The sequence below is a fragment of the Podarcis muralis genome, chromosome 8 (genome assembly GCF_964188315.1).
Source record: "Podarcis muralis chromosome 8, rPodMur119.hap1.1, whole genome shotgun sequence".
NCBI classification, from domain to species: Eukaryota; Metazoa; Chordata; class Lepidosauria; order Squamata; family Lacertidae; genus Podarcis; species Podarcis muralis.
In genome coordinates this window covers 66,559,095-66,575,544 of record NC_135662.1, presented here as the reverse complement: position 1 = coordinate 66,575,544, position 16,450 = coordinate 66,559,095, and the positions used below count along the sequence as shown (strand labels likewise).

General features: G+C 45.4%; 1 protein-coding gene across 2 annotated transcripts; it reads left to right on the top strand.

The window, feature by feature from the left end:
* Positions 1-1,801: 1,801 nt before the first annotated feature.
* On the top strand, positions 1,802-16,213 carry LOC144328736 (serpin B6-like). 2 transcript variants are annotated; one of them, XM_077933320.1, is made up of 7 exons: positions 1,802-2,005; positions 7,879-8,056; positions 10,452-10,589; positions 12,960-13,077; positions 13,188-13,330; positions 13,615-13,782; positions 14,869-16,213. In XM_077933320.1, exons 2-7 carry the CDS (start codon positions 7,889-7,891, stop codon positions 15,271-15,273), a joined length of 1,140 nt encoding a protein of 379 aa, XP_077789446.1. In that variant the 5' UTR covers positions 1,802-2,005; positions 7,879-7,888; the 3' UTR covers positions 15,274-16,213. The 2 variants fall into 2 exon arrangements, with proteins under 2 accessions (XP_077789446.1, XP_077789447.1); XM_077933321.1 differs by having other exon boundaries at positions 2,005-2,133.
* Positions 16,214-16,450: the final 237 nt, after the last annotated feature.

Genomic DNA, 16,450 nt, shown 5'->3' with positions numbered 1-16,450 from the left:
TAGTATGGTTAATGCATGCAAAATCCAGAGGCTCCTGGGAGAAAGTCCTTTGACAAGTTCTAATTGACTCAAGTCTCTGCTCTGCAGAAATGGTTCATGTTCCTATACGTATTTTCTTCAAGCGTCGTGATCTGAGTTCTCCTTCTGCATCACTGATAGGCACATTCTGGTACCTCTGTTTCCTCACAGCTTGCTTGCATTTCAGGCATTAGAAATTTGCCCTCTGCATTTATGTACAAACTGTCCATTATGCTTAACCTTACTCAGTTGCAACACAGCATCACCATGGGTCAGAATCCTAACTGGTACCCGTCCTCTTTCCCAATAGCAATGGTCTTAGAAACTATAGCAAGATCTCATTCTCAGGCCTCAATATGGTTCTAACAGGGCATCATAATCTCAGCCAGGTAGTCTGACCTTTGTTGCCCAGGTTCCCCACATGGTTAACAACAATCTGGTCACTTTCAGTAGATCAAATAGTGTCCCGCCGTGCTTTCATGTGAAGAGATGGGACTCCTTCAACACTCCTCATAAACACACTCTTATGGGCAGGACACCCAAATCCCAACACTTCTCCAGAATAGTCTACAGATTAATCACCACATACCCAGAGATTCCTCTGAACTGTACAAGCTTACCCAGTCTTTCTGGAGAATATTGCAGTCATCAAAAAATCAGACTGGATGTTCCCATCCTTTACCCAGCATGTCCGGGGGGGAAAAACACACCACTCACTATGGCCAGAAGAAATCAAGCCTGCATATCTATATCATACACCTCAAAGTGATCTCACCCTAAGATCATAGTGGTTCCTTGGTTGACAGAAGTACGTGTGTCGTCTCTTTTTTCAGGTTGTATTTGTTGCTGGACATTCGTGTTGGTGGGATAACCTTAGGCTCCCCGCACACACAACCTCTCTCACTACCAAGGAAATGCAATAAATCAGTGTTATGTATTGGGTTTAACACATTTTATGTTACAAGGCACGTTCTAACCAATCGTATAGTGTTGGTAGACGAACGCATAGCTGTCAACCTTCCCTTTTTTTGCGGGAAATTCCCTTATTCCAGCACCATTTCCCGCTGCTATCCCGGATTGTTAGATATGCCGTAGACTGTCCCCGGGACAGGTGAAGCTGCTGATCTCTTATTTTCGAGGCTGCTGATCCCTTATTTTCAAATCTGAAAGTTGACAGCAATGGACGAACGTTCTAATGGCAAGTAAGCGCATGCTCTTTCAACTGTCAAACTGTCAACGGTCAGTTCATGCTGGGGCCTATTATCGTGTTGTCCAGTCAGTTTGGTTCTTGAGTTCCTATGAGTGAGCTGTTGTCACTGACAAATGTTGAATAAACTTAGTTGAGGAACTTATACTGCCTTGGGCTTCTGACTTTTCCCAAACATTTAACTATCAATAGAAAGAGGATCTATCCAAGCTGACACTAAGTAAAAGAATATAAACTTTACCCTATGACTGCATTGTTTGTATTAATGTCAGGCTCCCCGGGTTTGCGCAGCCAGGCGCCCTTACTCGGGAGTAAGCCTGCGGGGATTACTTCTGCAGCGCCAACAACCAACGCGAGCAGGGCGCAATTGCGCTTTCGCAGCGCCACCTTCCTGCTCCGAGAGGCTTCTCCGTTTCTGGAAAAAGCAGGCGGCGATGGGGGAAAAGGCGAGCCGCCCGGCAATGGCAACGGGCAGCGGCTTCGTCTCCTCCTCCTGGGCCTGTGAGTGCCGTTGTGCACATGCTCAGTGGCAATGGAAGCCGGCCGCAAACTTGGGGGGCTCGAGCCTGCGGCTCCTTCCCCTCCGCCTCGCCACCCTAGTAGGTTCCTGGGTAGCGGCTGAGTCAGGAGCTGAGTCACAGGAAGGAGCGCCTCCCCTGGCAGGACGGGATGGTTTCGTTTCCCCTTCTCTGGTTTCCCTTCGCCACTCGGTGCCTCTCTTTGCTCGCAGCCGGAGCTCTTTCTGCGATCCGTGTGTAACAGCCGCGCCCATTCCTCCCGGTACAGTCCTCTTCTCTTTGGGTTGCCAATTGTACGTGTTGCGTGTCCTTTAAAAGAAAGGGGGAGGGGGTCCTGATGTTGTGCGTGTGTGGTTAACAGCTGCCTCGTCTTGGACTGCTGTTATTTTGGTAAGCTGAGGAAGAAAATCAGTATCTGATTGCGCGCTACGAGTGGCTTGCGCGCAACGAAAATTCTTGGAGCGCCTTAAAGGCTGCCAGCTTTATTGCGCGCAAAAAACTTCCAGGAACTTAATAGTCCATTACATCAAATATGCTTGCAAAAAAGGTTGTACCATAACTAATAAAAGCAGGTTCTTGCCTCCAGAAGTTGATGCTGCGGTATATGTATATATATATATATATAGTCAGTGGTAACTACTAACTTAAGTCGTTGCTTACCGGATTGCAAAGGGCAAGCCAGGTGGATTGCTTGGCAGCAGCGTCTGGGACTTCCTTTCTTGAGGTGGAGCGCTGAAAGTAATCTGGGAGGGTCCATGGTGTAGTCCAAGACTGGCACCTGTAGGACTGGCGCTTTTGTGCTTTGAACAGTTGCATGACAGAGGCAGAAATTCAATAGTTGTGGCTTTCCATACTGTGTTTCTCTAATGGGAAAGGCTTCACCTGCTGGATTTCTGCCTTCTGTGCACAGCTGTTAGTGCACAGGAGCTTTGCAAGGGGGGGGGGGTAAAACCCACCTTGGTGCCTGTTCTTGATCGGCGTTTGTTTGTTTTTATATTTGCACTGAAAAATCTAGTCACCTGCAGAGCATGGAAGAAGTGGATTTTAATGAGTTTTCCTTGTGCATGTGCAGCAACCAATTCCTAAAACTCTTTTATTGGCTTGCTTATTAGGATGCAGCAGACTTCCTACCTGTTCCTTGGAAATAAATTAAAGGGGGAAGTTCCTGGCGTTCCTGCCCACACCTTAGGCTGGGTTCTAAAGTGTTGGTTAAGCAGGGAGCCTCCCAGCAGCTAGGAAAGAGTGGGGTGCCTGGCAGAGATTGGCATGCCATGCTGTCAATTACGACGCCCAGCTGAGGAGTGTAGCAACTGCATTGCCAACTCACAGGAGTGAAGCAAATAGAGGAACCGACTTTGTAGCACAGGAAGGATGTGCAGCTTATGTGCCAACGCAGAGCCATAGTTTTCCATTGTATGTATTCACCAGCCTTGTGAGGGTGGCTCCTCTTCTGTCCCTATCCTTCCCTGAGAGGCTGGGAAACTTCTCACTGTGTATCCTGGTATCATTAAATACTACTATGACAAAACAGCTGATTTTCGAACACTGGAGCATTGTCAAGGCAGGAGGGAGTAGTAACCAGTTGTTTTCTGTTTCTTTTTGCTCCGAAATCTTTATAAATAGCTATGGAATGTGGAAGGAATGCTTCTGTTTTTAAATGCACTCCATTTGTCAGAGTAAACAAAAGACGAAAATCCCTTTATGGTACAGATACTATTTTAATCAGGCAGTTTTGAACTGGCAAGCATTGGATGGATAGTAATTAAGAGTTCGTTTTTTTAAAAAAAAAACATCAACCATAAGACTTTCTATTTGTCTTGTATACTTTGCAGTCTAAGCAGAAGGCAGCTTAAGATCTATTGGTAAGATCTCTAGGTTATTTGCAGTACTTTTTTTCTTTTAACCATTGCAACAGCAAATGACTGCTGCTGAAATGAAGATTGCCTCGTGGGCATCCCTTGAGCACAACTGAGCAAGGATTCTTCCTGTAGCGTTTGGTAATAATGCAAAGCCTGCCCCCGCTGCTGTGCCCTTCAAACTGAAGCAGAACTTGACCACATTCTCTCCACCATCTGTAAGAGCATCCAGATTCTGTCCAGAAGAGCACTCAGAGTACTTCAACAATCAATCCCTCTTCCCTGAGGAATTCTGGCATTGTAGCTCTGCAGGGAGTGGGGAATGGGGTCTCTTAACATCCTTAACAAAGTACAGTTCCTTTCATTCTTTGGAAATGGAAGCCATGGCTGTAGTAATAATGATGATGATGATGATGATGATAATGATGGTGGTGATGATGATTTATTTATACCCTGCCCATCTGGCTGAGTTTCCCCAGTCACTTTGGGCGGCTTCCAACAGAATATTAAAAACACGATAAACCATGAAACATTAAAAACTTCCCTAAACAGGGCTGCCTTCAGATGTCTTCTAAAACTCAGGTAGTTGTTTATTTCCTTGACATCTGATGGTAGGGCGTTCCACAGGGTGGACCCTCTGTCTGGTTCCCTGTAACCTCACTTCTCGTAGCGAGGGAACCGCCAGAAGGCCCTCGGAGGAGGACCTCAGTGTCCAGGCTGAACGATGGGGCTGGAGACTCCTTTAAAGTGTTATGATACTGCTTTAAACACACACTGCAGATGGGGCCATTCACCTTGCTTCTTTTTTATCCATTTGATTGCTTTGTGGAGGGTTTTCCTTTTTTTGGCAAAGCCTCTTTGTAGCTGTGTGGCTGAACTGGATGTAGATCTTGATTGCCAAAACCAACCAACCAATCAAGTAAGGTAATTTGTTGAGGGTGGGAGGAATAACTTTAGGGATGTGTTTGGAGTGCTTTAGCTCTCGGTGGGTCTAATGTGGTAAAATAACACCAGAAGTGTGGAGCCCTATAAAGTGGCCTTCCAGCCATCTCTATATCTCGGCCCTCCCTCCATCAGTAGGCCAAGACCCTCACTGGTCCCACTATGGACCTCTTCTTGAGTGCTTCTGCCTGGCTGGAATAGTCCTTGGACTGTGATGATTGATGCCTCTTGCCTGGACAAATGCATTGGGCGTGGGTGTAGAAATCCCTGTCACTTTGTGTGGCTGGAATGTAACCCACAGTACAAAGGTAAAAGTCACACCTGTTGCCGCACCTACGTTTGCCTCTGGCTGCACCCAGCGCTGGCATTCCCTGGAAGGATCTGCGTTCTGGGGATTGAAGAAGGTGACCCACCCTCCTTCAATAATGGAACAAACAAATTTGAATAGTACAATTCCATGCCTGAAGCTAGAGTTCTTTCCAAGCAGAACTAGCACCCCAGACCAATTCAGAGAACTGCTTGGTTGTGTATACACTAATACAAAGAGAGAGCATCCGTTCTTTCTCTGTCCCAGGCGGCCTCTGTGTAATCGGAGATCTTTCGTAGAAGGCCTGGCTCAAGGCTGAGAAGACTGTCTCTGTTACAACGCAAAGCAAACAGAAGACAGGGCTTAATGCCATGTCTTCAACCAGAAGCATATTTTTCATGTTCTTTTTTAAACGGTCCTCAATACAAATGTATAAAACATTGTGTCTCGTAATGAACAAAAGAGACATATTATAACTGGAAACGTACCAAAAGAATTCGGAAAGACTGCTTTCAAAGGCATTGGACAAGAAGCTGGATAACATAGTGTAATGGGTATGGGGTTGCTCGTGCGTAAGTTGCCGCCTCTCCTGGTTATGTTGCCTTGTTAAACCTTTCTGTCTGGACAGTCCTTCAATTCGTGGCTGCCTCAGTCGCTAGCAGAATCCGTCAGTGGGCGTTTCTTAAATCTTTTCCAACATAAAAGTTGTTTGACACCCAGTCTCCTCCTACTCTCTCTGCGCGGAAGTCTTCTGTGCAGGGTGGGCGTGGGTAGCGGAGGACCCGTGCTCTCCCTGCTGGTGTCCGGTGAAGAGTCCTGGAGCCCTCTCGCCGATTCCCCCATCAGCCCCTCTATATCCCTGGTGTTGCGCTGATTTGCTTCCCCATCTGCGGAGCTGCCTCTCTCCCTGCTGGGCCCCTCTCCAGCATCATTTGAGAGCCTTCCCTCCGCCTCTAGCTCCGATGTCAGTTCCCTGACACATAGCAAAGGATTTCACTTTAAAAAAATAAAATACAGCATAAGTATGTATTCTGTAACTCAAAAGCTCAAATCACACTGCGAATCTTCATGGTTCCCTTATTTACGGTATTATAACCACTCAGAATTCACAAGGTGGTGCCAAGTTAATTATTCCACACGTGTGTGTGTGTGTGTGTGTATTCTTTAGAATGTTAGAATTATTTTTTTAAAGGAATCAGGATAAACAAAGGCCGGCTGACACCAACTCTGCAGGATCAGTGCTCTTTTCAAGTCACTGGCATCAAGCATCACATTGTGGATTGTGTCCCAGTATGTTTACAGGCTGGCTTGTTGACGTGAAGCAGAGAGTTTTCCACAACTGTACTTTTCTGTGGAAAATATTCCATGCCCAAAAATGCGTTGTTTCATACAGTGAATTAGCATTCTAAATAATGAATACAAGAGATAGCTTTTCCTCTTTGTCTAGAATAAAGAGATGACCTGCGGTGACTTGAAATTGGCAGTGTGGTAACTAAACGAACCTCCTGAGTAATCCTGATATTAGGTTGCTAAGTTTATACCCTTATGTATTTTAATTACAGTGAATCCTCAGCCATGTCGTATGGTAAAAAATATTATATATAACAGATGTGTTGTATAGCTTTTCTTACCTGCTTAGCCCTGTCTGTATGAGAGTTGTGTATTTCCCTGACTGCTAATGTTTTGCAGAGAGATCAGAGCCATTTGGGATCGCTTCCCTAAGGATTTTTTTCTGTGCCTTTAAATAGGTTCACAGCTTGGAGCAGTTCTGAAGGCTTCACTTTCCTTTCCTTTCCCCTGTGATGGAAGAAAAAGCACATGCCAAAATTCTGGTTTTAAATAACAAGGAAATGTGTGCTAGCTTGGCAAGAGTGCTGTGTGTTGTTTTGTTTTGTTTTGTTTTGTTTTGTTTTGTTTTGTTTCAAAAACAAGAAAACCTGGGCTTGGCAGCTCTGCCAGCTAGAAAAAAAATGGCAGAGTTCCTGTGTCTCTGAACCTCCAAGACAGATAAATCCAGCAGGCGAAGCTTGTCCCATTGCATCTTCATGCCAGGAAACTGTTCAGATGTGAATTTCATGGGGCTGGGTTGATTTAGTGTGCCCAGTATCAAACAGGACTTAATGCAAACTTGATCCCGTTCAGGACTCGGTTTTTCAAACATAGACTTAATTGCGAAAGTCAGGCTATTATAGCTGTTGGCTTGCTAACTTAATTCTGCGACCTGAGGCTTTAATAGTCCTGTTTTTGAGGCTAGAATTATGCAGTGGGGAGGGACAACAGGCTCTCAAATGATGCTTTCCCTCCCTCTATTTCTTTTTATGTCCCAAAGCGGGTAATGTTGCATGTAAGATGCAATAGACTTTTAATTTAAAGCTGATCTTCTTAGAAATCAAGTGAAGGCGAATGTTATTCTCATCCTGGGCATCTAAAGAAATGTAGCATGTGATTGACGGTTCCTCTGAGGGCTGCGCCCGCCCCCCCCCACACCAGAAAACGGTGGGTGGGTGCATAGGCGCCGACTCCATGGGGCTTGAGGGGGCCCGAGCCCCCTCAAAAATTCGTTTGGGGGGGCTCCGCCCCCCCAATAATCTCCGGCGCCCCTCCAGCAGAGCGCCATCGCCGCCCCTCCCCCAGCCCAAAATGCACAGGGAGGGGCGGGCTGCATGCCTCCTGCCCTCCCTCCCGAGCAAAAGCTCCACCCAATTTCCTTTGGAGCTGATTAATAGGCGCAGCACGCTCTCCCCTATTCGCTCACGAGGAGGCGGCGCCACTTTATTTGCATATTCATGAGCTTATTTATTATTCATGAGCTTTCCCGGGCCCCCCCAATATTTTTTATAAGTCCGCGTCCCTGGGTGGGTGGCCTTTTGGAGAGCATTAAAATGTTCCAGCTTGGGACTTGCAGGTTGATATGCCCTTAGGACACATGTGTGGGATCTGAAAACAAATGCTATGGGGGGTTTTTTTCTTGTAAAAGTGACCTCCGAGCAGATAAACTGGATGACTGTCTTCTCTGTGCTTGTTTCGTAGGTTATAAGACATGGACCGCCTCACTGCAGCAAACGGTGCCTTTGCCCTCAATCTGTTCAAGAAGCTAAGTCAAAATGATAATACAGCGAACGTGTTTTTTTCTCCTTTGAGCATTTCTTCTGCTTTGACGATGGTTTCTCTGGGTGCGGCAGGGAACACTGCAGCCCAAATGGCAAAGGTATATCCAGATAAATACTATTAAGGGGAGGGGGGAGCTTGAGTTTTGACTCTTAAATGAGGCATGCATGGTGCATCTTTTTCTCTGTAGCAGGTCAGGCTTAAATATGCATTTATTAGCGGGCCCCTAAGGCTACTAAGGGACGCGGGTGGCGCTGTGGGTTAAACCACAGAGCCTAGGACTTGCCGATCAGAAGGTCAGTGGTTCGAATCCCCGCGACGGGGTGAGCTCCCGTTGCTCGGTCCCAGCTCTTGCCAACCTAGCAGTTCGAAAGCACGTCAGAGTGCAAGTAGATAAACAGGTACCGCTCTGGCAGGAAGGTAAACGGCGTTTCCGTGCACTGCTCTGTTTCCCCAGAAGCGGCTTAGTCATGGTGGCCACATGACCTGGAAAAACTGTCTGCAGACAAATGCCAGGTTCCTCGGCTGGTAAAGCAAGATGATCCCCACAACCCCAGCACTATTTACTCTTAAAAAGCCAATGCCAACTTGGTGTGCGAATGCCATCAAGTTTAGTTTGGCCCTAAAGGAGGACAGCTCATTGCGCTGAATCTAGAGAAAGCTAGTTTAGGATTGAGTGATTTAGACATACAGAAGGGGTTGGGAGGTAACACATACTGTGATCTGAAAATGATTCACTTTCAGCCTGTGTCAAAATAGAGTCAAAACAGGCCTAGCATAGAGATGCGTGCTCTGAGCCTTCTGCAGTGCATGGTGTATTGATGTGGGCATGTGTGTGTTGTGTCTTTTAAATACAATGAATGTAAAAAAGGTTACATGCTGTTCCCTAATAGAAAATTCTGCGGAACGTAACACTGAGAAAGAGGACTTCTTACAGCTTTTGCTTGCTGTTTATCACACCACTGGAATGTTTATAACATAGGGAGTTTGTATTATCCTACACCACAAGTTGTAATTAACAAGTTTCTCCACAAGTTGCAATTAACTCTGTAAGGCAGTAGCCCGGTTCACAAATTACTCACATGTCAGGCACTTGCATGGTAAATGGGGAGCAGGGCCACATTTTTAGCTACTTGACTGACATCCTTTTGCTTCCTGCAATCACCCTGCATTACATGTGTTTGTCTGAAGCCTTGACGCACAAGATTCTGGTTTTATGTGGATGTCCCAGTCTCGTGGAACCCCTACATCCCAGCAAGAGTTTATGCACCGAGTTAATCTGGGAAATGTCTGCAAAATCAGGGGTGGAGCAGATAGCATGGCCCCATTCCCCAGTCACAATTGCCTTATGTGCCTTACGTGCATGAACTAGACTTAGGTCATGGTTCCATAGGGAAGAATTCCTATTCACACAAAACAAAGTAAAAACCACCATGCTTTGAATTCTTGAATTTAGTTTGTGACCGCCTATTCGACCAGGCCTGCACAGCCCACTTAAGGAAATTAAGGCCACCACTTACAATTGTATTTACAATCTCTTCGATAATCGCAAGTGGGGCAGTCCTGCTAAATCAACAAAAACGAGTACCAAAGAAGGACAATGGAACATGTGGGCTTTCTCTTTCTTGTCTTGCAGGTATTACCAGTATAACAAAAAAAGAAAAGCACAGCAAACCCTAAATTTAGATTCCATGTTTTTCTTCCCCAGAACAAAGGACACTTAGTTTTGTGTGCCCAGTTTGTCGTCTTGAATGAAGTTGACTTATGTGAAAAGTATTTCTTATGTCACACCCAGAAAACCTTCCCACTGCAGGGAGGTTTTTCTCTGTAATTGCAGTGGTTCTTTGGCCCTCTTAGTTTTTCCTAGGCTACTGGCAGCTGCGTGCATCTGTTTCTGCTGTGGCTGCCCCAAATGTTTCCTGAGCTCCTGATAAGCAGGTTGCTCCTTAGCTATGGTTGGTTAGCACTGCCCAGAGTTGAATTCTCAGTGCATCATCAAATTTTAGTTACTCCGTCCTTGCACAGAAGAACATGGCCCATGCTGAAACATGGCGGCCCAGTTATATTTAGAAATTTAAGTTAAATTGTTAGGGGGAAGATAAAAACCCAGCAATTTAGTATGTGGTTTTTGTTATTGTTTTTTGAAAAGAATATGTGAAAACTAATATTCACTCTCTTTTGCCTGCTTCCGTTCTAACTGCTTCAGATATTTGTCTTGTGAAATCTTGAACAGGAATGGAACAATCTGCTTTCTGCTTCTTCATTTTTATTACTATCAAATCTCATTGTGATTTTGTTTTGTTTTTCCTCCTCAAATGGTAAGCCCCCCCCCCAAAAAAATCATTGTTACAATGGTTGTTTGTTTTATATATTTTACTCCCTTGTTTGCTAAAAGACATGGATTTTCAACTGATAACGGTTTTTTAGGAGTACGTGGATAAATTTCTGTATTTAAATTACTTATCATTATCCGTTAACCATTTATCATCTTACAGGTGCTGTCTGTGACCAACGACGTCGAGTTTCACCAGGGATACAAGAAACTTATTTCTGAAATCAACAAGCCAGGCACCAAGTACTTGCTTAGGCTAGCCAACAGGCTCTTTGGAGAAACATCCTATGAGTTTATTTCAGTAAGTTACATGGTTTACAAATATGCTAGAGAACAGGAAGTGGTCTCTGTTCTTCACCGCCTCCATTGCATCTGCAGAAAACAGCAGCAGGAGACTTTTTCAGGTGGTTCGCAATCTATCAGAACCACCTGTACCACCGGGGCCTGGTAGGGACCCCAAGATCTCCTGCAATAATTTTGTAAAGTTTTTTTGCAGATAAAGTCGCTCAGATTCAGAAGGAGGTAGACTCCACCGTGGGAGCAGGGCCAGGGCGGGAGAGTGCTAGAGTTCTGTCTGGTCCTGTTACATGGGATCAATTCCAATCTGTTACCTCCGAGGATGTGGACAGGCTGCTTGGACAAGTGAAACCGACCACCTGTCTCCTTGATCCTTGCCCATCCTGGCTGATAAAAGCGAGCCGGGAAGGGCTGGGCAATGGACTCTGCGGGGTGGTGAATGCTTCCCTCTGTGAGGGAGCCTTCCCAGACCCGCTGAAAGAGGCGGTCATTAAACCGCTTCTTAAAAAAACATCTTTAGACCCAGCCAATTTGGCCAACTATCGCCCAGTCTCAAATCTACCATTCTTGGGCAAGGTGATTGAGCGGGTGGTTGCTGAACAACTCCAAGCACGCCTGGAGGAAACGGACCATTTGGATCCCTTCCATTCGGGATTCAGGCCTCACCATGGGACTGAAACTGCCTTGGTCGCGCTGGTTGATGATCTCCGGCGGGCTAGGAACAAAGGTGAGAGCTGTTTCCTAGTTCTGCTAGATCTCTCAGCGGCCTTTGACACCATCAACCATAACATCCTTGTGGACCGTCTAGAGGGGCTTGGGAGCTGGGGGCACTGTCATACAGTGGTTCCGCTCCTTCCTCCTGGGCCGTGTCCAGAAAGTGGGGGATGAGTGTTGAGACCCCTGGGCTCTCACTTGTGGGGTGCCTCAGGGTTCCGTCCTCTCCCTCATGCTTTTTAATATCTATATGAAGCCGCTGGGAGAGATCATCAGGGGGTTTGGACTGGGTGTTCATCAGTATGCAGATGACACCCAGCTCTACCTCTCCTTTAAATCAGAAGCAGTGAAGGCGGTGAAGGTCCTGTGTGAGTGCCTGGAGGCGGTTGGAGGATGGATGGCGGCTAACAGATTGAGGTTGAATCCTGACAAGACAGAAGTACTGTTTTTGGGGGACAGGGAGCGGGTGGGTGTGGGGGATTCCCTGGTCTTGAATGGGGTAACTGTGCCCCTGAAGGACCAGTTGCGCAGCCTGGGAGTCATTTTGGACTCACAGCTGTCCATGGAGGCGCAGGTTAACTCTGTGTCCAGGGCAGCTGTCTACCAGCTCCACCTGGTACGCAGGCTAAGACCCTACCTGCCCGCGAACTGTCTCGCCAGAGTGGTGCATGCTCTAGTTATCTCACGCTTGGACTACTGCAACGCGCTCTACGTGGGGCTACCTTTGAAGGTGACCTGGAAACTGCAATTAATCCAGAATGCGGCAGCTAGGCTGGTGACTGGGAGTGGCCGCCAGGACCACATAACACCGGTTCTGAGAGATCTGCATTGGCTCACAGTACATTTCTGAGCATGATTCAAAGTGTTGGTGCTGACCGTTAAAGCCCTAAACGGCCTCGGTCCTGTATACCTGAAGGAGCGTCTCCACCCCCATCGTTCAGCCCGGACACTGAGATCCAGCACTGAGGGCCTTCTGGCGGTTCCCTCATTGCGAGAAGTGAGGCTACAGGGAACCAGACAGAGGGCCTTCTCGGTAGTGGCGCCTGCCCTGTGGAACGCCCTCCCATCAGATGTCAAAGAGATAAACAACTACCTGACATTCAGAAGACATCTTAAGGCAGCCCTGTTCAGGGAAGTTTTTAATATGTAACACTGTACTGTTTTTAACACTTGACTGGGAGCCGCCCAGAGTGGGGAAATTATTATTATTATTATTATGAACCGTGTTCTGTCGCAGATCAGACACGCACCTAAGCACTCACTATCCCGCTTGCATTGAGCAGGATTGATACAGGGGCAAATCTTGGTAAGCATTTAGCATCCTGCATACGGACCTTTCATGTAGGACTCTCATATATAAGAATAAGACAATGATTGCTATGTGTATTCTTGAGCAAAAAAAGTTTGTTTGGGTCCGGTTCAGTCCATCTGTTTTGGCTGATAGGAATCTATTGCACATGCCATGAGCTTTTTCTTATCAACTGAAGTTAAATTAAGCATCTGCATATGTGTTTCACATCTTTCGGTATCTGAAAATGGAAGAAACATCCTTCTCTCCCCCTCTTTTCTGTGGGACAAAACCTGAATGAAATCAAAGTTTGTGTGTATATGATATATACAGATCCATATATAGCTTTTAATTCTGAAACATTTGTTTAAGTCATTTGTAGACTCCAGCCAGAAATTCTATCAAGCGGGTCTAGAGAAACTAGACTTCCTTAAAGCGTCAGAGGATTCCAGGAAATACATAAATAATTGGGTGGAAGAACAGACAGCAAGTGAGTAGCAAATTCTTGGGCTTCCATATTGACTGAGTTCTACTTCTTAAAATATCAGTGTGTCTGAAAAATATGTTCTTACTAAAACAGCTCTTTAATCCCTCTTCAAGGTAAAATCCAAAATCTGCTCGCCCCAGGACTAATTGACTCCAGTACAAGGCTGGTCTTGGTGAATGCTATCTATTTCAAGGGAAACTGGGCAAATCAGTTCAACAAAGATCACACACAGGAAAGGCCGTTCAAAATTAGCAAGGTATGAGGTGGGAAATAATGTGAAGCACATCACTGAGCACACAGTCTTTATCGATTTGATTTGATTAAATTACATACATTGTGATATTTGGAGTGTTCCCTCCTCCTGTTGTTTTCTTTCATCAGTTGACCAGGTAGGATTTCCCTTCCCACCATGTCCTAAGGACATTCTTTTGCAGAGACAACAGAGGATGAACAGTAAACAAGATGCAGAGCAGCTCAAGCAATGCAATAGAGCAATAGAAAAGATTATATGCTTAAAACGAAATTCTTCTCCATTTGCAGAATGAAAGCAAACCGGTGCAGATGATGTTCAAGAAAGCTAAATTCAACATGACATGGATATCGGAACTTCGCACCAAAATTCTTGAGATTCCTTATGTTGAAAACGAGCTCAGCATGATCATCCTGCTTCCTGATGAGATTGCAGATAATTCTACAGGCCTGGAAAAGGTGAGGCATTGTTGATAAGAATAAAACCATCTAAATTCTTGCCCGTAAAAATTGCCCTTGTTGGTTGCTTTACACGATGAGAGCATGATTCTTCCAGCTTCTGCGTGATTCTTCCAAGTACCCAGTGTAACTTATTATATTGTTGGCATTTGTCTGTCTTGAGAGACAATGGAGTGTGCCTTCAGGGGTGAAGTCAAACCACCACGCCAGCAGCGCCGAAGTGACCTCCCCAGGGTGCAAATCTGGGCAATGTGTATAGACATCTTGGGCTGCCCAGACAACAGGGGCCCCCTCTCGGCCTTGCTGATGTCCAAAGGAAAGCAGAGCGATATGTTTGGCACTAAGTTTGGCTGCAGGAGTTGCTGGAAGGAGGCGTGCAAGGCACCATCCAAGCATCTTAGGGACTCCATTCTGGATTTGTATAGAGTCTACTCCTTAGCCTTTCTTCTCCTGAAGTTATCCTGCAAGACAGTGGAGGTTTAGGATCAGAATTTCCCTTCTCCTAGATGGGCTACTTTCCCAGGTGATTAGCTGCATTTGCCCTTCATTTCCCTCTACAGCACTAACTGCCTTCTCGACCATTGCACCCACTATTGGTCTTCTCCACTCAATCTGCCAGAGCCTATATTTGCATGCAGGGCAAGTCCCTAACACACTGAGGGTTTGAGACCCATTGGCTACCCTCACCTGGTTTAGCCGGCCAGTCAAAGACATTTCCCAGATTGTGGCTTCTAGGAGCCACAGGTGAGAGCTGCGTGCAGGGTAGGAACCAAAGGTGGATAAACTACCCCAGAAGGAGCAATATATGTGTAATATAGCTGTTTCTATTTCTATAAGCATAGTTAAGTCTGCCAGCATTCTGTCTTGTTCAGAAAGATGGAAGGCATAAAAGCAAGTTGAGCAGAAAGGAATTCTACCTGGACAGACAGGGCAATTGTGAAACAAGTTTGTTTAAGTCATGTATATGGAGTCATTTGACTCACCGAGAATCCAGTGAAAATGGTTTTATTTAAGAAATGTGAGGATTTATATATGCAGCCAGGATTTCCTTTTTTCCTTGAATGCCTTGTGTTTGTCGTCTTTTAGCTGGAGAGAGAAATGACCTATGAGAAACTCAAGGAATGGATTAACCCTGAGATGATGGACCTAACTGAAGTTGAGCTGTCTCTACCCAAATTTAAACTGGAGGAAAAATACGACCTGAAGCCTGTTCTGAGCAGCATGGGAATGGCTGAGGCGTTTGACCCAAGCAAGGCAGATTTCTCCAAGATGTCTCCCAACAATGACTTGGTTTTGTCTGAGGTTGTTCACAAATCCTTTGTAGAGGTAAATGAAGAGGGAACTGAGGCCGCTGCTGCTACTGCTGCTGTTATGATGCTGCGGTGCGCTATGATTGTGCCCTGTGTCACAGCCGACCATCCCTTTCTCTTCTTCATTCGGCACAACAAAACAAAAAGCCTTCTCTTCTATGGTAGGTTTTGCTCTCCCTGAACAATGGGTGTCCTGTATGTGCAGCACAAACATTCCCCGCCGAAGCTTGCTGGCAGTATATCAAGTTTTCGATTTCTCATCCTGTTATTTCGAAGTTATATTGTCTAATCCCAAGTCTTCACTGCTATGCCTCTGCTTACGACAGCTTTTCCCAACTCCATTCATATTTGATTGACAGTTGTGCATAAGGGGATCACATCTTAAAATGTGCCAACTGAGAACTGTGGCCTTCCTTAAACCCAACTCCTAATGCACATTGATGCATTGTGTGTGCCTTATTTAGTATAGGAGGCACTTGTATCACAGACCATTAGCAATATTGGTGAAGATGAAGCAGATCTTATTAACTGCACACCTCTTCATCTTTTGCATGCTCTTAATAAAAACGTAGAGGGCTCTTTTTTTTTTTTTTTTACCAGGCAGCTTTGCTTCAAGTGCGAATATTTGTGAGGCCCATTTTGTTCTGGACCTTTATTTTCATAGGATACTTTGGGGTGGGCGTGGGGAGGTGGTTTTGTTCTTAAAGAGGTATTAGCAACCACCAAAAACAGCTTCTATCAAAGGAGATCCTACCGTATAACCTCATGTGCATTTGATAAACAAACACAATTGTTTAGTACCAGTTTCTGGCATTCACACCAGCATATAAATTTAAGATATTGGTAACCAAAGTGAAAATGAAGAGCCTTATTTAGTTATTGCAACGCAGAAAATGTGCAATGATTTCTGCAACACAGAAAAATTTGGCCTTGCGAAGAATGCAGTGCACAAGCAGAAGTATGAATGATGTTCGGTCTACAGTGTATTATTCTTTGACGTTACATGCAAAAAAAAAGTAGTCACAGAATTTTGACTTGGCAACCTGCAAGTGACATTTATGTATGAATGGATATCGATTCATGTATTATTGGATTTAAAATAAAAATGAAATTGTTTTGTGTTCTGATTGTACTGCTACTGAATTAATTAAACAGCAGCTCAGGGCAAGATTTATTCTGACCCCGTAGCTCCAACCTCACCAGTCTCTTCCCCACTTAAGACACTGGTTGCCAACAACATGTGTAAACAGTCAGTCAGCTAATTTCCGCATGAGTACAGGTGAAGTCCTCTCTCTGGGTGTGGCATTTGCCAATCCATTCAGCTTAAGCTGACTGTGCTACAACTGCCAACAATACCT